This window comes from Carassius gibelio, chromosome A23 (assembly GCF_023724105.1).
Source record: "Carassius gibelio isolate Cgi1373 ecotype wild population from Czech Republic chromosome A23, carGib1.2-hapl.c, whole genome shotgun sequence".
NCBI lineage: Eukaryota > Metazoa > Chordata > Actinopteri > Cypriniformes > Cyprinidae > Carassius > Carassius gibelio.
This window is the reverse complement of record NC_068393.1, coordinates 16,807,613-16,830,264: the sequence shown is the minus strand read 5'-3', so window position 1 is coordinate 16,830,264 and position 22,652 is coordinate 16,807,613. Positions and strand designations below refer to the sequence as shown.

The following is a 22,652-nucleotide window of genomic DNA, read 5'->3' as shown; positions in this document are numbered from 1 at the left end:
TTTCACATCAGAGTATGAAAACATTAAAGGTTATAATAGGCTCTCAGGTTTAAACAAAAATAAGACTTTGAAAGTCTTCGCATTAATTTCCAAATAATTTCTTCTTTTCTGCCCTGTGTGTAATACAGTGCAATATGTCCTTCAAAAATTGATTGTAACTTTACTAAAATAAGTAATAAGTGATGTCGCATAACTTTACTAGGAAAATGCTCAGGATGTTATGAACATGGGTGTGTGTGCGCGGGTCAGTAGAGTCAGTAGCAGTCTGCCTGCTGTCAGTGCGGCCCATGCTAACCGTGGCTGTGCTGGCCGTGCCAGCGGGGTTGTTGTTCGCAGAGGTACTGGGGGCAGACGATCCAGCCACAGCCACAACAGCGGATGCAGCAGCAGCAGCAGCAGCGGCTGAAGAGGATGCAGATGAAGAGGGTGGGGGGGCCTGCTGTAGACGGCGTGCCCTCTGCCCCTCTCTCACCATCTGAATGATGGCGTCTGCTTCAGCCTCTAGCTGACGGACCGCAGCCTGGATACTGCTGGCCGAGCCCAGACTGGTTGAACCTGGAGACAAATGGAGAATAAATCTAGAGAGAACTGTGAACATAAAATAAGCTGTGTATATCGCTCAATGGGAGAAGTGACTCAAAGAAGCTTAAATATAAAGCACAGACATGTTCTTAAAGGATTATAGCATGCCTCTTTGTTAAAAGGGTGACTTACTCAGTCTTCCTCCTGTCTGCTTAGCTTTCTTGTTAGCGCGCCGTGTGTCTTCTCTAAGCTGGATGATGACCTGCAGCACACGCAGGAAAAACTTCTGCGTGGAGGTCTTGGACGTGAGTGAGCTCATGCAAGGCAGCTGCAGCTCACGACCACCCAACGTGCGCTTCTGAGCAGCCACAATAACCACACTCTCTGATCCGTCAAACCTGTAATTCATGTAGACCCAAGGAGAATGACAAGTATTGTTAAATGTAAAGAAACTTTTATGCAGATTGGAGATAAAGTCGTGAAATAGTCTGGAGCAAATGTGAATGTTTGGTAAATTTTTACTGGTTTTACTCATCAAAAGCTTTTATTAATGTTAATCACACTAAATGTAATTTTGAACCAACCTAACTGCGCCTATCTTAAATCTAGATGCTATTGTTCAAAAGTTTAGGGTCAGCAAGTTTTTTTCTTTTGAAAGAAATTAAGACTTATTTAGCAAAGACACATTTAACTGATCAAAAGTGAGAGTAAAAACAATGTTACAAACTATTCCTATTTCAAACTTTCGATTCATAAAAGAATCCTGAAAAATGTATCAAAGTTTTCACAGAAATTAACCAGCACAACTTTTTTCAGCACTGATCATAATTTTTTCTTAAACACCAAATCAGCATATTAGAATGATTTCTAAAGGACTGAAGACAAGAACAATTGCTGCTGAGAATCTAGATTTGCCATAAATAAATGAAATTTTAAAATATTTTATATTAGGCAAGTTATTTTAAATTATAATAATATTTCACAATAATACTGTACAATAACGTTTTAATCAAATATAGTCCGTTTATTATAGATCATAAAAGTCTTAAAAGACCTTCAAAAAAACCAAAGCAGATCCCTAACGGTAACGTAGGTTGAAACTCTGGCCTTACCTGCTGGTCATCTTTCCCTTTGGGCGTGTGGTGATGGATGGGTCCTCATGAGAAGCTTCAGGAGACTGAGCATCAGCACATGCTCTTCTCTGCTGCTCCAGGTTATACTCCCTCAACTCTGCCAATAAAGTGCCTAAAAACAGAGCAGAAAATTTGTTTTACAGTTTTTGCAAACTAAGCTGAAAACAGGTTATTTGCTAAGTAAATTACCATATGCCTGGCCGTCTACAAATAATACATATTCATCATTGAGCACCTTAACCTGCCGTTATGAGCAGCCATAGAAAAATATTCTGAAGTATTGTTCTATAAAAAGTGTAGTAACGTACTACTGACCAATTTGTTTGCAGAGAGTGTATCCGAGATGACGCGCCCCACTGAGTAGAAGTCTTAGTACAGTGTCTCGGGTCGGTGCATCCCCTCTGGACAGCTGCAGCAGGATGTTGGCCGCGTCCTCCAGACCTTCCTCCGAACACGAGTGGGATGTCAGCACCTGGACACAAACCACAGGAGGTAACTAATCCAACTGCTGAGCTGGGTCAAAAGAGCACAGGGTTAGGATAACCAGACATGAGGTGACATATGTGCTTGCACCATCGGTTAATACCTCCACAGAGAGCTGCAGCTGTTTCTCTGTTAGTCCAGCAGAGGCCAGTTTAGTTTCAAAGTCAGTGTTGCTCACTGCTGCTTTTTGTTTTCCTGCTAAAATAAAGAGGAACAACGATGTGATTTAAACATTGTATTGCCAGGAGCCTAAACACAATTGACCGGTCAATCTTTAGCATTATACAAAATTATTTAACTTCAGCATGATCTGAACTGATCCAGCACCAAGCTGGATATCTTCCATATAAATGTGTCTGTTTTTCAGTTAATTCTCTTTTCATTGTGCATAATAAATTTGTACTGAAATACATAAAAACAATAAGCCTCAAAAAAAAAAAAAAAAAAAAAAAAAAAAAAAAAAGAAAAAAAAAAGTGGTTTACAGTGATTTTAGAAAAGGTAAGGAGTGTTGTTGGGTGTTTTTCTTGTTGACTCAATCATTTGAAGCATTAGTCGACTAATCGCACATTTATTAATACACAATTTAAATCATAATATCGAGCCTTAAATTGCCTTCACAGCCTAATAAGCGCTCAGGCACACACAAAGCTTGCCACATCACACCGGCAAAAGTAATGAGTACGAATGTCTCAGGGAAAACCAGTAAGGAGGCTGCACTGACATTTTAATAATTCACTGATAAACTACTGCTTTCTTTGTTCTCGGTTTAAGAGATGAAGTCAGCGACACTGACTTGCGATCTCTGCAGTAGTAATGTGCCTGTGTGGATGTTTCACATGGATTACATATCTGAGAATATTTACTTTCAACTTGAATTGGTTCATTTGAAAGTAGACATTTCACTATGTTTAATGTCTGTAAGGCAAAGATATATACAGTTTCGTGCTCAAGTTCACAGAGACAGATGGCAGAAAGTGAGTCCTGTTTTCTTTCATTATTTTACAAAAGCGCAATGTTTTGCTGTTATATTGAGTGCACACAAATAAATGTAGCATCTTTACAGATTCAAAAGACGTATTACTCTTATCTGTATGACCAAAAATTACGGAGTAGGCCATTTTAAGAGGAAGTGCCTGCACTGGCACCTCCATCTGCTACCATTCAGCTTTCACACTCCACACAGACACTTGAACAGCACACATTTCTCTAGGTTAACATTAAATTGAGCGGACATGTAAAGTTGCTAATACTTTTCAGATGATAAGCCATATTTGAGGTCAATTAAATGGGAGTATTAGAGCCTGTCACTGAAGAAATTGTAATGTTTTGACTCGGATAACTCGTTAAATCCATGAAATGAAAGAGACAGAAAATGAGGAGTTGGTGTCCCACACATTTAATGGCTGGTACATGGCAACACGCTCTTCTCATTCATGAGAGATTAACTCTTTCTTAGCTTACAAATAAAGTAAAGACAAAATAATAAGGCGACAGAGCAAACTTATCCATGGTGGTTCTCACTTAGTCCTTCTTTTAAAGACTGATCACTTAACTTATAACACTTACTATGTGGTGATGATGCAGAGAACCACTATGGATAAGTTCACTCTGCCGCTTTGATGCATCGTGATGCATGCAAAATACATTGTTTGTGGATGGAGACTTTGTAACGGCCAAAACATACATACATCGTCTGCAGAAATAAGGTATTTCATTGCACTTTGTCACGTCCTGTGACAAATCTTCCACATCTAATCTGTTGTATGTATACAACAGATTAGATGTGGAAGATTTGTCACAGGACGTGCGATATGACAGTTGCGTCCGACTATTTATGAACTAGCGGTTTTAAATACAGTATTTTGATATTTAACGTGAGTTTATCAGTATGTCTGAAATAGGGATGTCAACGATTAATCGATGATCGATTAATTGTCGATAAGAGATGCAATCGATTAAGGCTATCGATGGTCGGTTAACCGATTCAATGTTGGGCTGCGTGCGGCTCATGCGCACTCAACACGTGCGAGCGGCTGTGAGTGACGGTGACGATATATAAAAGCATCATCATTCATTCACAATGTACAAATTAAGCTTTTAATGTGATTTAAACTTTAAAGTACATTAAAATAGAAACAACATAAAAGTTCTTCAACATTAAATGCAATAGAAATGTAGTTACTAATCATTTCATCAGATAACTGTTTTATATCGTGCGCTTTGCAGGGCTGCGGGACACAGTGACAGGACAGGTAGTCTATTCATTCCTACAACTTGTTAATTCATTCCTACGAATTATTAATGTGGCAATTGTCCATGTTTCATTAATTTTGTTCCCTAAATAACCCATGATTTAAGTGAAATAAGGGAACAAATTAATAAATCGAACGAATTCTTAATTCATGAAATCTTTAATTTCCCTTTCCATGTTTACCACAGTAAGAGATGCGAAAACAGTTATTAAAAGCGAAAGATAATAAAATAAACCTGGGAAATTAGAGGGTTAGACTATGAAGATTTAGGAAAAGAAACAATGCCTAAATATACTGAATTTGTGCAAATTCGTGACCAACCGGCAAACCAGAACAAAGCCGCGTAAATGAAGACTATGGGGTCCAAAAGCATGGTCGCGATCTAACATTTTCCAGTTAACCTATTATTCCTCTAATAAACAAAGCTTTTATACCACACTTGTCATAATCAGATCTTATAATTTCTAAATAAATAATTGCTGGATTCAAAACAGCGATTAATAGGCGCTGTGACCGACACATTCCTGGAGCATTCACTGCTGTCACCAAACGGTGACGCCGAGCATCGTTCACAAGTTTCTGCATGGACCTGACTAGGGCACAGGTTCTAAGCCCTGGGACAAAATGGGATGCTTTAAGGAAAATGTATAGCCTACTAAGTAATAGGCCCAACATAAAAATAACAATTTGTTTTCATGTTTTTTTTTTTTTTTTTTTTTAAAATAGGCTATGCGAAATATATCCGCTTAAATAATTAAGATTAACGGATTTAAAACAGAAGTGTGGGCGCTCCATAAGTTCACAAAAAAAAAAAAAAAAAAAGGATGACAACGCATTCTGTTTGTTTGCTTTATTTTACAAGAGCACAAATCTTCTGTTTTTATTGTGAGTGTGCACAAATGAAAGTAAACACTTTTGCGGAAAATATATATTTTTTTTAATGTCTCAGCTGTTTCGATCGCGCCAGAGCCTGCTGCACACGTATATTCCAGCGATTCAAACTTACATCGCAGTCTGTTCATTATCAAAATAAAATAGTCAACTAAACATTAAAAGGTTACACTGGTCAGTTTAAATAGACCGTAGTATACCGGTCCACTCTGCTGTTATGCCAAGGACGTTTTTGCTCATATGAAGAGGATCATCTTTTCCGTCTATATGCGAATGCGTGTTAAGTACAAGTCTAGTTTACATTATAAATAATAGTTTAACATTCAAATACATTGCGAATATGGAAACATTTCGATTTGTGCCGAATGAGACATGAGCAATAACCTCCAAATAAATCTAGCCAAAGCCGCGCTCGCTCATCCTCGTCTGCACGCATGCACTGTCACGATCTAATGCGCTGTATGCCGGATTTTTAAAAATCTGCATTTTCTAGGACAGAATCCAGCAGGATCAAATTAATGTGAGCAACTGTGTTTTGGTGCAGCAGCGCCGATGTAGTTCACTTAATGTGCAGCGCAGTCACACGCGCTCCACATTTCGGATAATTTTATTTTAAATACAATAATGTCAGTTGAAAACATTGCAATTGTGCTTTAAAATACAACAAGGAGCACCACAAAACCATTTAAAGAGGCGCGTTCAGCGTTCTCCGTGCGGGATTGGAAACTGTCAACAAAGTAAAATGACCTCAAAAGTATGGCGCGCTCTCTTCATTTTATCAAATGATCATAATCGCATCTATTCATTTTATAATCCTGCTACTAGCATTTATTCAGACTAAAACCTCTTTAATTCAAGTGAGAAAGCGTTTTGTGTGTGTGTGTGTGTGTGTGGCTTTTGCACATCCTGTCATACCGCTGACTGGGTGCCTGCAATAGACGCATTTTGCAGTATTATGGTTAACGATTAATCGATTAATTGATCGTTAATTTAAACGACGATCGATCATGGAAATAATCGAAATTTGACATCCCTAGTCTGAAAGTATATTTTTTCGATTATTGGTGATTTCATAGGCTCCCTCGCGCACCTGCACAGTTTAAAACACCTCACGGGCTGATGATATGACGATTTGAAAAATGAACATATCACCCAACACTACTGTGAACAACACAAATCAGCTGGTATTTATTCGTGTTTTTAAACGCCCTGAGAGAGACTCACCAGCAATACTGCCAGAGGTGGTGATGGTGCTGCTCACAACAACAGGTACCATAGTGGCTGGTTGAGAGGGCGTCTGGCCTACTGAGCCCTGCGAGGTGCCCGTACCTGCCACCACTGAGATGGTCCCTGACCCCGCTGTGGTTTGAGTGGCAGGAGCAGAGGGTGTGGCAGTTTGGGCCTGAGGCACTGGGTGGCTGGCTGGAACCTCCGTAGCCTTGTTGTCAGGCAGAGCGATGGAGATCAAAGAGAGCAGACGGAGTAGTTTCTCAGTAAGAAGGGAACTGCGGCGGATCACTGGGTGGGAGAGCATGTTCATCAGCTGGCCCAGCGGAGAGGCCTCAAGGCTCAACAGAGACCCCTCTGTCTCACCAGCACCCCCTAGAGGCAGAGTCTTCATGGAGGCCTTGCCTTTACGGCTCACATTCATATTGTCCAGCTTGACCAGGAGATCCCAGAAATCAGTGGAGATGCCCAGGGACTGTGGTGTAACTGTGCATCCACTCAGGGAATTGTGGGTAGAAGGGAGATTACTCATGGTAGCTGAGGAGTTGCTCTGGCTGGTGCCACCTGACCGGCAACTTCCACTGGCAGTCGGTGTTGAGCTGGCACAAAGTCGAGCGTCCAACTCAGATGAAAATGCCGATAGGGGATCTTTACAGCGCTGCTGAGTGAAGTGACTGGGGAATACCTAGAAGAAATAAGAGGGAGAGAAATTCACTTTAATCTGTACACAATCTGTGCATTTTGTGCATTGCTTTATTGCATTTAATGTTTACATTTCTTTTTGTCATGAAACTTGTTTTTAAGAGGAAAACACTAATTCAATATCATGATAACAACATATAATTTGAAATAAATTTGATGTCACACATGCCTAATCACTGACAAAAGATGAGTGCCATTTAGCTAAAAGTCCTCTAATACCTTGGCCAGTTGGATGAGGGTATCCAGTACATGTCGACAGACAACCGGAGCTGCCTGTGGGTGGATGTGAACAGTTGATCCACCTCCTGCCCCTGCACATGCCACTCCCGTTCCTGACACTCCACCTCCTAGCCCTCCTGAACTCATGCCCACTCCTGCTGAATGCTTTTCTGCATGTTTCCTGCCTGCAGCCCGCTGGATCTGAAAGATATTGGTCCTGCATCCCAAAGCTGCGTCCATTGAAACTGACAGCCAGGACAGCTGACTGGAACTACGCGATTCCACTCTGTTCAACAGCTCCAGAGAGGAAGATGAGGACGACGACGCTACAGCTGCCTGTGGGGATGAAGTGGAACCCTTTCCTCCACTCGATGTGCCCTGGCTTAGTGAGCGCTTACCACGGGACTCCTCCAGGCGTGCAGTCTCCAGGCAGAGCTCGCTCTCGCTGCTGCGCTGCAGGATAGACAAGAGGCTGCGGATGACCCAGCCACGTGTCTGAGAGTGGTAGCACAAGTTACGCAGCACCCTGTGGAGGCGGCTGGTATTGAGCTTGGGCTCGTCCACAAAAAGCAGCACTAGAAGGCAGGACAAGGCCTCATGGTCCAATAAAAGACGCCCCCGCAGACGCAGGAGAGAATCGACATTAGAACTAGAGGGCCTAGATTTAAAAGTGAACAAAAGATTAATTAGAGATTCTAAATGTAACTGTCCACAAACAAATACTGCGTTCATCAGGGCTTCACTCATATTTGCAATTTAAAATAGGTGTGCAAACTGAAAACTGTATTTAGGAGCATGTGCTTATATATATATATATTTATTCAATTTAAGATAAAAATAATCTAAATGTGTATAATGTCAATTCAAATTAAATTTAGGGATAAAAAAATTATTAGGCTGTGGCTGAAATCAGTGTGAGCACTGTACATTTAAAATCAAAACACAGCACTGCTGTGGTTCATGCAATCTATTTGTGAATTTTGACAACTTTTTCTTATTGGCGTTTATTTTGTCATTCGTTTTAGGTTGAAAGAGTGTATTTTTTTTTTTTATCTCCGTCATCTTTTTAAACAAGCAGCCGGTAAAGCATAGGCATTTTTACTATGGGTATTTTGGTAACAAACTTTCCATGGAAATTAATTCTAATTAAACTCTTGCAGCTTTTGTCTGGGCTGCTCTATCACAGGAAGACTAAGAACATCATTTAACACACTATTCAATATACAGAAAATTACAGAGAATTACAGTGAATTACTATTTACTATTATCAGCAAAATAATCTGTTCTTTAAAGTTCTATGCGCTCAAACATCAAGCCCTTTTCATTGTCACACTCACCGGTTGTGATTGGCACTCCCTCCCATTTGAAACGTCCCACCTCTTTGCACAGCCAATCGAGTGTATTGTACCCCACGGTTGCCACCGAGACGGCTTGTGAAGGCAGGAGAGCGTAGGATGGCAGACAGGGCTGAGGAAGAACTGTGACCGAACAACCTCTCATGCATCAGTTGTCTCTGTCTGGCCTCCTGTTCCCTCCGCAGTGCCGCAGCTTCTGCTGCAATATCTGGGGGCATGACTGCCAGAACGCTATCCTCCATGTCCTCCAAAACGGATCGCCGCAACTCAGAGGGCAGGGTCTGGATGAACGTGACAGGGTCCAGAGGTTGATCGCCCTGTGGAGGTTGCTGGGTTAACTCTCGACGCTGCTGCTCCGCCCGCTGCTGGGCCAAGACCTGATAGCATTAGAAAACATTCACACATCAAGTTTTGAAGATTTTTTTTCTGTTTAGGAAAGTTATTTAAAATATCTCTGCAACTGTTACTCATACTTCTTCCTGTATTGCAGGTGGCAGAGCAGCTAGGAATTCTGGGCTGACCTCAGTAACCCCTGGCCCTCCTCCCAGCACAGTGTTAGCTGCCGTTACCAACGTGGAGGCTACAGGAGGCCTAGAAGGAGGTCTTATTCCCAGCTGGTTCTGCAGCACCTCCCGCCGGATGTCTTCAGGCAGTGCTGCCAAGAAAGATGGGTCCACACCTTCTGGCAGACTGATGCCTGCAAGGAAGTGACAAAAACCATGTGATACAAAGTTGAGGTATGGCTCCATATCCATCATCAATCTAAGCTAAAACACCAACCTGCCAGAGGGTCCTCTTCTTCATTGCTGGTGGATGGGAGGGGCTCCTCCTGGATGGCCTGCGATTGGCTATCTGCACTGTCACTCCGAGGCATGGTCTCACCAGGAGATGAAACAGAAGTTGAGCTGAAATAAAGACCATAATATGGTAAGAATTCAATAGCCATACTAAACAGATTACATTATTTTTATTGACAGTATAAAATTACGCTTTTAAAAGGAACTTCACATTGCTTAACTTTTTGGCTTTATAAAGTTTACTAATAATTCAGGGTATATACAGAACTTCTTAAGTTAAATTGAACTTTTACTACCTTTTTAATACCTTCAAAATATTTTTAAATACCCACGCGACTTCAAGCTGCAACTGCAGTTAACTGTAATTAAATATCTTTACAAATGGAATAACACATTGCATCACAATGTAACGAGGTCATTATAACCTCATGGCCTGATATCAGATTTAATTAACAATTCTTCACTGAATTTGAATGCTTCTCACAAGATTTCACAGAGGTGTTATTGATTCTGTGGTGAATTTGACCGCTTTCTTCGCTGTATCTCCCATCGCTGTGTATAAGGGTGTTGCGGCTGCGGCTCGAGCAGATAAACAGTCTTTGCAGCTCAAACTAGTAGTGCGGATTTGTTTCCGCTTTCGGTTTGTTTATCTAGTGTAGCTCTTGTAAATCGATCATGAGAATGCAAGGACTTTCTTTGACTGAATGCACACTGCGATGACGTCACGGGACGCTTCTAAGCTCAGACTCTGCGGATATTTTGTGGCAATTACAAAAATCTTTTGTGAAAATTGGTCCAAAAACTAGCATTTTCCCATGTTTTAATTACTGAATGGAAGTGAGCTCACGTACATGTTTGGCAGCAAGCCAGCCGGACACCCAGTTTGTTTCAGCGCACGCGCGACCGAACACCTCACATGATATTGCTCAGGTCCAACTCTCAACATATAAATAAATCCACGCAAATTTTAGAAGAAAGGCCTGAACTTAACACAAATTTAAAATGTATTAAAAAAATTGGGCTTGAAAATTTAATACCACGTCAGATGACGTTTATTACTTTTTAATGCCCTTAATTTGGGCTAATTTAATTTACTACCTTTTACAACCCCGCAGACACCCTGTAATTGAGCTGAACTGCACTGAATTGAAAATCATCGTTGGCCAATATAGACCTTTAGGGCTTTTTGTTAGCTCGAAATTTGTGAATTTTAAAGATAATAAAAGACACTTCTTTTAAAACAAACAAAGAATGCAATAATAGCTGTACTGCGGTCCAAATACGGACCCTGTTTCTGCATCCGTTTGCCTGTCTGTGAGTCCACTGTCACCACTTCCTGACAGCTCCTGAGACATGTGATTGGGCGGAGCAGAGCTGGCAGCTGGCTCTTCCTGCGTTCCTGAGGCGGGACTGCTTGTATCCATGGGTGAACCCTCAAGCTGAGACACACCCACTGGCACAGGCTCTGAACTTTCAGCTATATCTGGACTGAGAGAAGCTGAGAAAGAGACAGCAGAGGAAAAAACTCATCTCATGTTCACAACTGACAAACAAACTAACATACACAATGCAACAGGCAGGGGAAAGTACATGCAGTAGTTGCATGTAGAATGCAGTGGGATCATACAGCAATTTTGACAAAGGCTCAGCCTCTTCAAAGATAATTTAGCGGTTGCATTTTATGAAGAATAAAGATAAGAATTCACTGTGATGTGAATGTGACTCCACCAAACCAGTGTGTAAAATCTAATTTTACAGGATACAAAGTTAATCTACCTTCCCTGACTGCATCCAATGCTCCTCCTCCTCCTCTCTCACCAATAGTGGGTGCAGGTGACATCTCCATCTGAGATGTTTCTGCCTCACAATTCGGCCTATCAGGTGCTGAGAGCTGGGGAAGCCCCACCCTTGCCAAGGCTCTGTGAGAGTCAGGACTGGAGTCAACCAGCAGCAGCTCTGAGATTGGCTGGTGCACCTGCTGACTGATGGCTGTTTCCAGAGAGACAAGGGCTTGCTCGTGTGGAGCAGGGGTGGTTGGGGTGACTTCTCCTGATGGGGGGGCTGTAAGGAAACCCTCAGAGGTGCGAGAAGGGTCCAGGCAGGACGACACCCCACTCTGGGCCTGTTCTCCTTCTGACCAGATAACAGAATGAAAAGAAATTAGTATTGTGGACATGATCAGTTAAGATAAACATGATAAATGACACTGTAGCTCAGTTGTAGAAGGTAAATGAAAAAGGCAGAGCATGTGATTGAGGGTCTGTAGTGAGGAAGGCAGTAAATTGTATAGTTATCTCCTTCAGGGGCCACACTATACTGATCCCCAACAACAACACAACTTACTACCTCACCACAACACAGCCACTGTAGCCTCACCCAACTGGAGACAGTAACTACATTCAAACAATTTACAGCAAAAGGCAAAAAATAAACGTAGATGTATTTATATTGACAGTAGTGTGGTGAATGTGATTCATGTAGATGCAAACCTATAAATAATTAAGCAGTTGCCTAGAAACAATTGATTGATTAACTAATTGTTGCTTAGTAGCAGTTGCGGCAGTGATGGAGATAGACAGGAAGATCATCCAGCTGTTGAAGCGGTTACCGTGGGAAAGACAGTAGACTGTATAGTTATCTCCCAGATCTGGTGTGATCCTAAAACTATACAAACTACTACCTCATCCCACAGCCCACAGCAGAACTCATCCAGAACCCTGGTTTTTCATATAAAATATGTGAGCACATTTTCACATTTCAGAAACAAAACACTGTTAGATTTTTTGTGTGTGCTTAACAAAAACATGCACTACAACACTATTAACATCAAATTATGTAAAAAAGAAAAGAATTCAAACCTTCCAGTGCTCTTACCTGCAGCGTTCTCTCCAGCTCCATTGACTGTTCCAAGCCCAGAGCCCTGTGGGAAATAAAAACAATTCATCCACGTTGATTCAATATGAGGCAATACCGTTTATATCGAAATACAGTAGTTTGAGACGATCGCATCTGAAAAAACTGTGGAGGACACAGACTGAGCTGCTGCAGAGAAAGTGCTTAATCCAATTTGTTCTTAACATGTGACAAGCTCCATATTAAGTCCTTTAAAAACTGCTAAGACATAGTTTATAATTTTGTTTCACAGTGCTCAGACAGAAAGGCTGCGTCTGCCTCTGACTGAGACACAGGCTACTCGCGCTGTTTTTAATGTTTTTGAGATGTGCTGTCTTCCTGAATGCATAACTTACATTTCAGAGGTATATCCTCCATCTGTAAATGTTAGAAAGCCATTTAAATATTTACATTTTTCTGTTAGAAGTGCATGAGGCTTATGTTCTGATTACATACAGATTTTTTTTTCTAAATTACATATACATATACATATATACATATATATATATATATATATATATATATATATATATATATATATATCGGATTTTGCAAATCGGCCCCCCAAATTTTTATATATATATATATATATATATATATATATATATATATATATATATATATATATATATATATATATATATATATATATATATAAAATACACATACACACACTTTATATATATATGTACACACAGACATGGCAGATGTACTGTAAAACTTTGTGAACACAATTATGAATATGGGACTACTTGATATAAACTTGTATTTTATATGTATAATAAGCAGAGTAATTGTAACAAAGTGAAGATAAGGTTAGAAAGCATATAGCTAGCAGTGTCAGAACACCAGTCGGTCAGTCAAGTCTGAATCAAGATGCAAACCATAGCAGACCGTTATAACACTGACATCTCAGATGGCAGATAAAACTAAACGATAAATGAATGATTGATAAATGAGTGATTTTACACTCATTCAAAAAATTTTACACTCACACGTTACAGAAGTTAGAACAGACATATTTTTTTTCTGGCACACACATTTGAGCGTCTTTTCCTAGTGGTTGGCAAACCTACTTAAAGGCGCATACCGGCATCTCCTGCACGACACCAGCATGACAGCTGATATGAAATAAGGATCGGACTGAGGAGAGCCGATACAAATCAGATAAAAAAATCCTTGAGATTGCCTGTAATATTACTGTTTCACTGTATTTTTGATTGGTGAGGAACTTTTCAAAAAATCTTAGAAAACAACATTTTGTATGGTAGCGTATGATTAGATAGATCAGCCACATTCAAAAGTGTGAACACACATCAGTTAAATCCTATATTAATGTGGCAAGCAACACTGTTTGGCAATTAAAAACATGATCAAAACAACAAAACTCATTCACTACCATAATAAATCAATAAAGCTTCTATAACAGAAGCACCTGTCTGGAATACAGTCTGTAGATTACACCTGAATTATAGACTTCACATGTACTTTCTATCTTTATTTGTTTACATTTTGCTCTTTTACCTGTAGGCTCTGTTCCCGGGCCTCCTCTCCAACAGCAGAACTCTCATTCTGCTTTGCTGTCTCCTCTTCCTCTGCCAACTGTCTCCTCCTCTTCTCCCTGCGTTCCTCCAGCTCCTCATCACGCAAACTCTCCAAATGCTGCAGTATAGGGATCTTCACCACTGAGAAACCAGGCACAAGACGTGTCATTAGTCATAAACTCCTTTATCAGTTCTTCCTGCAGTCCATAAACAACAGATGCTATAATATATTCATTTTTGAGATGTTCTCACCAGCCACACAGTCATGCATGCTCTCGGCATCCAGGACTTTACACTCATCCGTCCATCTGGTTAAGGCAGTCGGGATGCTTGAAAGTGTGCCTGTACAAACACCAGGGTTTAGCAAGTGCATCTTTAACCATTAATTTTAAAGCACCTTGTCTGTGGGAAACTCACCAGCTTGTCCTCCAGTGCTACTCTGCTCATGAAAGAAGTCATCCAGCAGCTCATCATCTGAACGGGCAATAATATGCACATCCTCATTACCCACCAGTAAACGTGCACGCCCGCGAGACTGCAGAGGCAGAGAGCTTGACAACTGCAAGATATCAGCTGCAGCACTGGGGCCCAATAATCTGAGACACACACACACAAAAAAGAAAAAGAATTTGAAAGTACAGTGGGACCATGAGAACAAATGAAAGATATGATTTTTAATCGTATTTAATCGTAATCGATTTCTGCACCATTGTAAAGCTTGTCATTTAATTTCTTATTAAACTCAAAGGCAAACACGTTGCTTAAAGGACTCACCTTTGCAAGATAAGAGGAGGGTTGGGCTGACGGTTACCAGGGTAATGTACATGGACTGTGTGGCCCGTGTTGGCCGTGAGCTGGCGGAGAGATCGTTGGCTGCGTCCCATGCCCTGAGCCAATCTGCTGCTGGTGCCTGATCCACCCAGAGTCAGTGAGCCATGGTCAGCATGACGCACCATCAGAGGGTGGGAGCTGGGGATATTTCCTGGTGAGGGAGGGATGTCAGCTAAAGTGTACAAAAGGCAGAAAGAGTAGATGTGACATTTCATCCAAAAAAAAAAGGAAAAAAAAAAAAAAAAAAAAAGAAAAAGGGAAGAATAATAAGAAAACTATCTTATGGCTCTTTGACTTACCGTATTTTCCGGACTATTAGTCACACTTTTTTTTCATAGTTTGGCTGGTCCTGCGACTTATAGTAAGGTGTGACTTATTTATCAAAATTAATTTGACATGAACCAAGAGAAATGAACCAAGAGAAAACATTACCGTCTACAGCCGCGAGAGGGCACTCTATGCGCTCTACTGCTGCGCAGTGCTCCTGTAGTCTACACTGAGCAGCATAGAGCGCCCTCTCGCGGCTGTAGACGGTAATGTTTTCTCTTGGTTCTTGGTTCTAAATAAATGCGACTTATAGTCCGAAAAATACGGTATTTAAAAAAAGAAAAAAAAAAATTCTTACCAGATGTGGAGAACATGTTATCAAACTCAATGATGAGGTCATCGTCTCGGTCAAATCTCTCAAAACGAATGTGTGGAGCAGCATTGATATCAGGAAAATCTTCATCCAGTTCCATTTCTGAGCCTTCGTCATCATCATCCTCATCTCCCTCCTCATCATCCTGAGAACACATAACACAAGAAGTAAAATATGGAAAAAAGTAGAGATCACTTTTCTACTGTGGCTTATGAGTTTGCTTAAATAACTATTACTTGATCCTCCTCTTCTTCTTCCTCCTCCTCTTCCTCCTCATCTTGACTATCCTCATCCTCGTTGCTACCGCTGGAGTCTTCCTCCTGTGTGTGCTCTTCATCTTCTGGCTCAAGGATGTTCATAGAGTCTAAATCAGTAAAGAAAACAAAATGACTGCAGGATCTTCCCCAAGACAGATTTGAGGATTATAAAGAAACTGGGAACTAAGTCTGTTGAATAAATGTCAGGTTTTTTAAATAATACTAATAGAAAAAAAAGTGGATAAGAGCTTGAAGTTCCAGATGGAGTCACTAAAATTCAGAGGATGGGCCCCCTTTCTAGCAGACCCAATGGGTATTTATACTATTTATGGGTCATTGTCATCATAAGTGCCAAGAGTTAAAACTCAAGAGAGATTCATGTCCTACCCTCTCTGTTAGCTTGGAGAGCGGAGGCCTGACTCATATTGGAAGGAGCTTCATCCATCAGCACGTCCTCTTGAGACTCGTCCTCTCCAGAGCGACCCACTAATTAACAGTAAATTCCAATTAAATACAAGCATCCAACTCTGTATTACTTCCATATTTGGCCAGGAATCAAATAAATCACTTACCGATGATGGTGCTATTAACGGTTCCTGCATCTCTTTCTAAAAGTTCATCAATCAAATCCACCAACTCATTTTCCACCTACAAGAATATAATCAAACATTGTTCAGTTGAAGGAGGATTATCATTTTCATCAACGGAGAACAGACCCACAAACTGCTGTGCTTCAAACCTGCATGGCCTGAGTGCTCAGCACCTCGGGCTGTCCAGCAATGACCACGGTGTCTCCCTCATTTTCTCCATCCATCAGGTCGGCATCTGTGGCTTGACCACGGTCACGATTCTCTGCTGGCTCTGCCTCCCCTGTACACAACATCAGCCATAAAACACACATTACTCAGTAAGGCCAATGTATCCATACTCTGCTGAGAGTATGATCAATGATATGAGTGTTACCTTGATCTTGGGTGTTGCTGTTGCCGTCCCTGACTGTACCAACAGTGTCATGCTCTGTCTTATTCTTGCTGGATCCACCTTTGCCCCCAAACAGGCTGCTAGGTTGGTTCACAATTCGTGACAATGTCTCCAAAGGCTTCAGTGCAGCATTTACAGTATTCGCCATATTAGGACTGCAAGAAATAAAAAAGAACAGCAATGAAAAGAAAAAAAAATGTAAAACTAAATGACTAAAAATTTACTTTTGCCTAAAATTATATTAATGGGCAATTAAGCATGGTTGGGATAAAAGAATGAATGAATAATTAAATAAATACTTGCCTTAAATATATATCAAATGAATGTTCTCATTATTATTATTTGTTATTATTATTATTATTATTATTACTATTGTGATACCTGGATAGATCAAGGCTATGAGGCACACGGGCAAGGTCATTGACAAGGCCCTTCTTCAGAAAGAGTCGGATGATATTGTTCATGCCGTTGTGCTGGGTCTTGGCTGTGGCTGTGCTGTAGAAGCTTGAGGTGGAGGGACACGACTCCATAATGGTGCTGATGATACACATTACTGCTTGCAAGCTGTAAAGACCAAAAAAGTCAAAGTTTAATCAAGTTTTAGGTACATTCTAGGTATCTTTTTAGGTCAATTTTAGAATAGCGACTAGGCAGATCGACTCACCGGGCATGCTTTTCTGTGCCTTCTGCCATGCCCAATGCTCGACTCAAAGCAGCCTTGACCTCATTGACCAGGGCCGCCTGGGCATCAGTGCCTGTTCCAGCTGCAGCGAGGCTGGCAAGGAAGAGGCGCGCAAGGGCAGGGGTGTCCTTATCCTCCGAGTTCTGGGTGTGTGGGAGCAAGTGGTCCAACACAAATGCCAGCACACTGCAATCCTGTACATACATATGAGGTTTTTTAAGTAAAAAAAAAACAAAAAAAAAAACTGATATTTATTTAAAATTAAATGAATATTTATGCATTTAGCATACACTTTTATCCAAAGCAACTTACGGTGCATTCAGGTTAACATTTATTACCTAATTGAAATAAATGTCCAGACAATGTGTTCTCTCTCCATATTGCATAAACACTCCGTTTTCTTTAGAAACAGTATGATGTGAAAAGTGAAACACTTGGCCAGAAACATTGGTTGTACACCAAACTGATGTGACTCACCTCCTTAATGAGCTCTGACTGGCCAGCTGTGTAGTTGTAAGAAGTGATAAGAGTGGCGATGCCAACATAGGAGCGCACCAGCTCTGCAAGCAGCCTCAGGATGGTAGAAGTAGGCATCAGAGGTTTGCTGGCCTTAGCTTTGGCAGCTCGGCTCTCCTCCGAGGAAGCTCCCTTCTCTCCCTCCTGCTCCTTTTTCTCTTCCCGCATTTCCTCGGGCGTAGAGGCTAGAGACAGAAAAAGCAATGACGGGAAAAAAATTGTCAAGGGGAAGTCAAGAAACTAGCACAAGTGAGAAAAATAAGGACATTGTAAGAAAGGTTTTGAGCTCTGTGTGCTTGTATAGAGGTTCACACCTTCTCCCTGTGGAGTTCCAGATTGGGAGGATTCTGCAACAGCACCATCTGCAGCAAACACCTGAGTCTGACAGAGTATAATTAACACCCACTATTAATGCAAATCCCACATTTCTGAGCCCATTATAGTATACATGCACTTGGGGCTAAGTGTGTTTTTCACAGAGAAGCTAGTTGAAGTTGAAGAAAATGTGAGCAGTGATCCAGACATAGAAAAATATATATAAATCACTGAATTTTCTAGGCCTGGATAAAACTGATTGATTCGTTTATCAATATTGATGATAATTATGGCATTCTACGATAATTGATACAATACACAAAAATCAATACATAGTTCCATGTCATCTTACATTGATGTGGAAGGCAGACTGAGAGTCAAAATCGCTGCCTTGTCTGGTAAGTCTGTACTGCTGGTAGACATCATCACCAACATCCTGCAGGATCTGACACAGGTCTTGACTTCCCGGTACTGTGGCTACCCGCTCCTCTCCTCTCTCTGCTACATATAAACAAACCCAAATGGACCCCCAAGCATTAGGAGAAGTGGATGTTGATGAGAGATATCAGCTTGATAGCTCTGGACCATGAACTAAATAAAATGCATGCTCTCGTTTTTTTGTCTGATGAGATTTCTTACCCTCTTCTGGAGCATGATATGCTGCTAGGGCATTCAGCATGTCATAGATGACCTCTTTAATAGTCTCTGGTATGGAGGGCAGTGGGGACAGCTTCAGGGGTGTGGTCTTCACCAACTGTACAGCATTTGGACCCTTAATTCTGAAGTTCTCAAACTCATCATCTGAGGCTAAATAATAGAGAGATTTGAGGATTTAGAATAACAGATTATGCTGATCTATTATTTTTGAGAGGATTTCTGGGAGTTTTTCCACCATACCAGTGCCAGCACCTCTTGGGGCCGGGAGAGCAATTCGGATACAACTCTTGGCAGTTTCAGTAAAGCACTCGGGGTTGCGACAGGCCGCTGGGCCGAGGACACGAAGGATGTAATTGATCTCCCTGGAGCCCAGACTACCTGACACCACACCTGAAGTAGTGCTTCCTGCACCACTAGTGACAGCAGACCGTACCACCTGAAAAAAAGAGAACGAGCGAGTACCAGTGAGACAAGGATAAACTATTTCAGATAATACACCTAAAATAATAGAAATGTAGCATTCATGTGAATATGCACCTTCTCCATAGTGTGTCGCAGAGTGGCTGGGTCTTCTATGATGTGACGGAAGAGCAGAGTGACCAGTGGGGTGAAGCCATTGAACCCTGAGCTCTGAGTGAGGTTCAGGATCATACGAGTACTCTTGAGCTCTGCAAACATCATGGCGTAAAGGTGTGTACGTGTGAGACGCAGACAGAGACGCAAAGTGGCATGTAATGTGTCCGGATCCACAGGAACGCTTATCATGCTGACACAGGCACGGATCAAAACAGTGATCATTTCCTCCGTCAGCCCTTGTACAACAATAGCGCTGGATCCAGAGGGGTCCTGAAGGGTAGAGGGGGCTACTGTGCTTGAATCCTTCTGCTCTGACTCTTCTTTAGGGGGCGCCATCTCCACAGCCACAGAGCTGGAATCTGAATAAGTCGTAAAAGAAAAAATGTAATCAAACAGCAAAAACTACAAAATATACATATGAATCAAAAAATAAAACATTCAAAATGCTAATGAATTATTATAATAATTATAATAAAATGATTTTATTTTATTCTTGGCCAAAGCTCTGCAAAAAGCAGAAACAAGATTTCCTTCACGCAATGAAATGTTTTTTTTTTTAACTGTATAGGTTTGTGGTTTCTCCACCTGTGTCAGTCTGTGTCTCCTCAGTCTTTGCTCTCTGTTCACTATCTTCTCTCTCTGTATCATTAACACTTCCAGATTTTGGGGTCTTAGGCATCCGTGGCACCCGCTGTACTGTCAACATAACTGGGCGTCTGTTCCCGGTCTCCTCATTCACCTGAAAAAAAAAAAAAAAGAGATATAGAAAGAACCTAAGAATAAAGATCTACTACTCATACTGTAAGGCCACTCGCATTAATTCATCACATTTCTATTTGATCCACAATACAAGTGCTTTGACCAGGTTGTAGCTGTTACCTGCACCATGGTGTTGAACTGGACAGTGTATCTCCTGCGGCCTGCAGTGAAGCGTACGCTGGTCTCTCCCGCCCTCCAGGCGGAGTCGATGGTGTTGTTGTTACTTGCACTGTAGCTGCACCAGCGGCCTGAACGGTCGTCAAACCAGCGCCAGTTATTTCCATTGGGCTGCAGGTACTAAGATAAGAAGAATAAAGTTAATATAACTCTAGATACAGAAGTTGTTCACTGCTGTCATATTGACAGTTTAGGATGACAACAGACTTCATCTGAAAACCAACCTTATTCATCTGAGCTCTTCGTTTGGATGAAACAGCCATTTTCTCATAGAAGTCAATAAGCAGGAGAACAGGGGTGATCCATCTACAAATAAACACAGGATTGTTAAAACAGACATGGGGAAACATGTTTATATATCTTATTAAATTAAAAGTGTTATAAATTGTTGTGCAAGACCCGACACATAATATTCTGCTCTTAAATTCTTCTTTAACATGCTTGGGTCAGCAGAGCTTTCTAGGAATGCTGACGTCTGAGCGCAGACTGATCACTCAAGCAGACAGGGGAAGGACAGGGACTCACTTGGGTGTTTGGATGTCCTTCTGCTCTTTGGCAGCTTGCAGACAGGGCTGCACCACCTCCAAAAGCTTAATCAGCACAGTCAAAACACCACTGCTCTCCACCACCCGAGCACATGAGAGTTTTAGCTCCTGTGGAACATAGCATGACATGCTTCCATCAGAAAAGCACAGTGGGTGTATGTACTTGTGCATGCAGATCCTTAAGTTCTTTTAGAGGAAAGAGTAAAAATAAACACTGATGATGTGTACAGACGACTGTGCAAGACCGTGTACCTCAAAGAGCAGCGTGAGCAGCAGGATGCGGGTGGCCAGGTTGGAGGCCTGGGGGAGGGTCGCCATCTGTCTCGTCCACTCAGACACTGTCTTGGTGTCGCTGGTTGTTAGCGGCACTGCAGCCTTTATCAACACGTTGGCAGCCTCCCAAACCTTTGGAAATATACACAAACATATAGTTGAAGATAGGGTCGTGGTTTTAAATCAAAGCCTAATATGCAACCTACCCAAAAATTATTATTAAGCATTTTAGATACAGTACAGACCTGGGCCAACTTACAGTAATGTGACCAGCACTACAGCTGATCCTTGTTAATCATGCATTTTTATGTGCTGAAATCTTAAATACTGCTATTTCCAGTGATTATTTAACATTTTCTTTATACAGAAAAATTTAACCTTTAATAAAAGATGCATTTATGTGTGAAAATATACACTACCATACAAACATTAGGGGTAAGTACGTTTAATTTCAAGATAAACCTTTAGATCGGGTTATATAACTCGGCAGAGTTTAGTTCCAACCCTGCTCCAATACACATATGACGCAGTTTTCAAATAAGCCTTAAGGACTTGATTATCTGGATCAGGTGTTTAATTAGGGTTGAATCTAAAGTCCGCAGGGATGAGGCCATCCACGAACTGAGTTAGACACCCCTGCTTTAAATCAAAAAAAAAATTTTTTTAAGACCACAAGTACACTGATGTCATGTTTGTCCAGTTATTTGACTCTATGTGTACGAGTATTTCTTCCAAAATACCTATTCCAATTAGTATGTTGTGTGAACAAATGGGTATACTGACCTGATTGACCACCTGTCTAAGGATGAGGTCCCTGTACTCAGGGCCGTTCCTTTTAATAGCAGTCATGAGCAGATCACAGAGGCGGTACACTGTGTCTGGCAGCTCGTCGAGCAGGTGAAAGCAGCCAGGCAGCATCGAGTCTGTAAAGGCATGTAGCTCTGTGGTGTCTAGAGGCTCAGCTTCCTGGAAACGCTCCAGACAGCGTGCCTCTTCCTCTTCTACCCGCTCCCTTGCTCTCCTCTCATCCTCCTCACGCCGACGAGCTGCTTCCTACAAACAAAAATTAACATTGTTGTGACACATATCTGTCCAAAGGCAGGGAAAGATTAGTGAAGATGAGAAGTAGACAGGTGAGGTGGCCTATGCTGTGCTACTCAGTAATTCCTATTTAACTGATGTAATGATTGTGTAGGTGCCCACCTCAGGTGAGTCTGAGCGCTGCTCCATGCTAACTTCTTGACCTAGAGACATGGCAATGGCCCGCATCATCTGGTCTTCTTCAGACATGGTGAATTCCTACAGAAACAAAGCTCAAAGTGACTACACTAACTTATAGCTTGTGTGTGCATCCTGTCTGTGTATGCTTGTGTGCGTGTGCGTATGAGAGAAAGAGAGAGAGCGTTGTCTGCGTGTTAGACTCTT

General features: G+C 41.4%; 1 protein-coding gene across 11 annotated transcripts in view; it reads right to left on the bottom strand.

Moving 5' to 3' along the window:
• Nucleotides 1–22,652, bottom strand: part of LOC127944882 (E3 ubiquitin-protein ligase HUWE1) — a 52,017-nt gene that overhangs the window by 8,917 nt on the left and 20,448 nt on the right. For 4 of the 11 annotated variants that reach the window (XM_052541276.1, XM_052541278.1, XM_052541274.1 and 1 more), the window contains 38 exons: nucleotides 22,431–22,526; nucleotides 22,011–22,280; nucleotides 21,207–21,359; nucleotides 20,935–21,062; nucleotides 20,634–20,715; nucleotides 20,353–20,529; nucleotides 20,059–20,212; nucleotides 19,435–19,832; nucleotides 19,138–19,333; nucleotides 18,880–19,047; nucleotides 18,593–18,741; nucleotides 18,240–18,306; nucleotides 17,887–18,110; nucleotides 17,392–17,603; nucleotides 17,109–17,291; nucleotides 16,710–16,882; nucleotides 16,486–16,616; nucleotides 16,319–16,394; nucleotides 16,134–16,232; nucleotides 15,723–15,853; nucleotides 15,475–15,634; nucleotides 14,793–15,021; nucleotides 14,436–14,614; nucleotides 14,271–14,360; nucleotides 13,999–14,159; nucleotides 12,457–12,502; nucleotides 11,359–11,715; nucleotides 10,870–11,080; nucleotides 9,566–9,690; nucleotides 9,259–9,482; nucleotides 8,768–9,162; nucleotides 7,431–8,088; nucleotides 6,507–7,194; nucleotides 2,242–2,336; nucleotides 1,971–2,127; nucleotides 1,635–1,767; nucleotides 715–920; nucleotides 296–555 (listed from right to left, as the gene is read on the bottom strand). In XM_052541276.1, the coding sequence (XP_052397236.1) occupies nucleotides 296–555; nucleotides 715–920; nucleotides 1,635–1,767; nucleotides 1,971–2,127; nucleotides 2,242–2,336; nucleotides 6,507–7,194; nucleotides 7,431–8,088; nucleotides 8,768–9,162; nucleotides 9,259–9,482; nucleotides 9,566–9,690; nucleotides 10,870–11,080; nucleotides 11,359–11,715; nucleotides 12,457–12,502; nucleotides 13,999–14,159; nucleotides 14,271–14,360; nucleotides 14,436–14,614; nucleotides 14,793–15,021; nucleotides 15,475–15,634; nucleotides 15,723–15,853; nucleotides 16,134–16,232; nucleotides 16,319–16,394; nucleotides 16,486–16,616; nucleotides 16,710–16,882; nucleotides 17,109–17,291; nucleotides 17,392–17,603; nucleotides 17,887–18,110; nucleotides 18,240–18,306; nucleotides 18,593–18,741; nucleotides 18,880–19,047; nucleotides 19,138–19,333; nucleotides 19,435–19,832; nucleotides 20,059–20,212; nucleotides 20,353–20,529; nucleotides 20,634–20,715; nucleotides 20,935–21,062; nucleotides 21,207–21,359; nucleotides 22,011–22,280; nucleotides 22,431–22,526 (7,641 nt within the window). The remainder of the gene's footprint in view (nucleotides 1–295; nucleotides 556–714; nucleotides 921–1,634; nucleotides 1,768–1,970; nucleotides 2,128–2,241; nucleotides 2,337–6,506; nucleotides 7,195–7,430; nucleotides 8,089–8,767; nucleotides 9,163–9,258; nucleotides 9,483–9,565; nucleotides 9,691–10,869; nucleotides 11,081–11,358; nucleotides 11,716–12,456; nucleotides 12,503–13,998; nucleotides 14,160–14,270; nucleotides 14,361–14,435; nucleotides 14,615–14,792; nucleotides 15,022–15,474; nucleotides 15,635–15,722; nucleotides 15,854–16,133; nucleotides 16,233–16,318; nucleotides 16,395–16,485; nucleotides 16,617–16,709; nucleotides 16,883–17,108; nucleotides 17,292–17,391; nucleotides 17,604–17,886; nucleotides 18,111–18,239; nucleotides 18,307–18,592; nucleotides 18,742–18,879; nucleotides 19,048–19,137; nucleotides 19,334–19,434; nucleotides 19,833–20,058; nucleotides 20,213–20,352; nucleotides 20,530–20,633; nucleotides 20,716–20,934; nucleotides 21,063–21,206; nucleotides 21,360–22,010; nucleotides 22,281–22,430; nucleotides 22,527–22,652) is intronic. The other 7 variants (XM_052541284.1, XM_052541280.1, XM_052541282.1 and 4 more) reach the window with 7 other exon arrangements.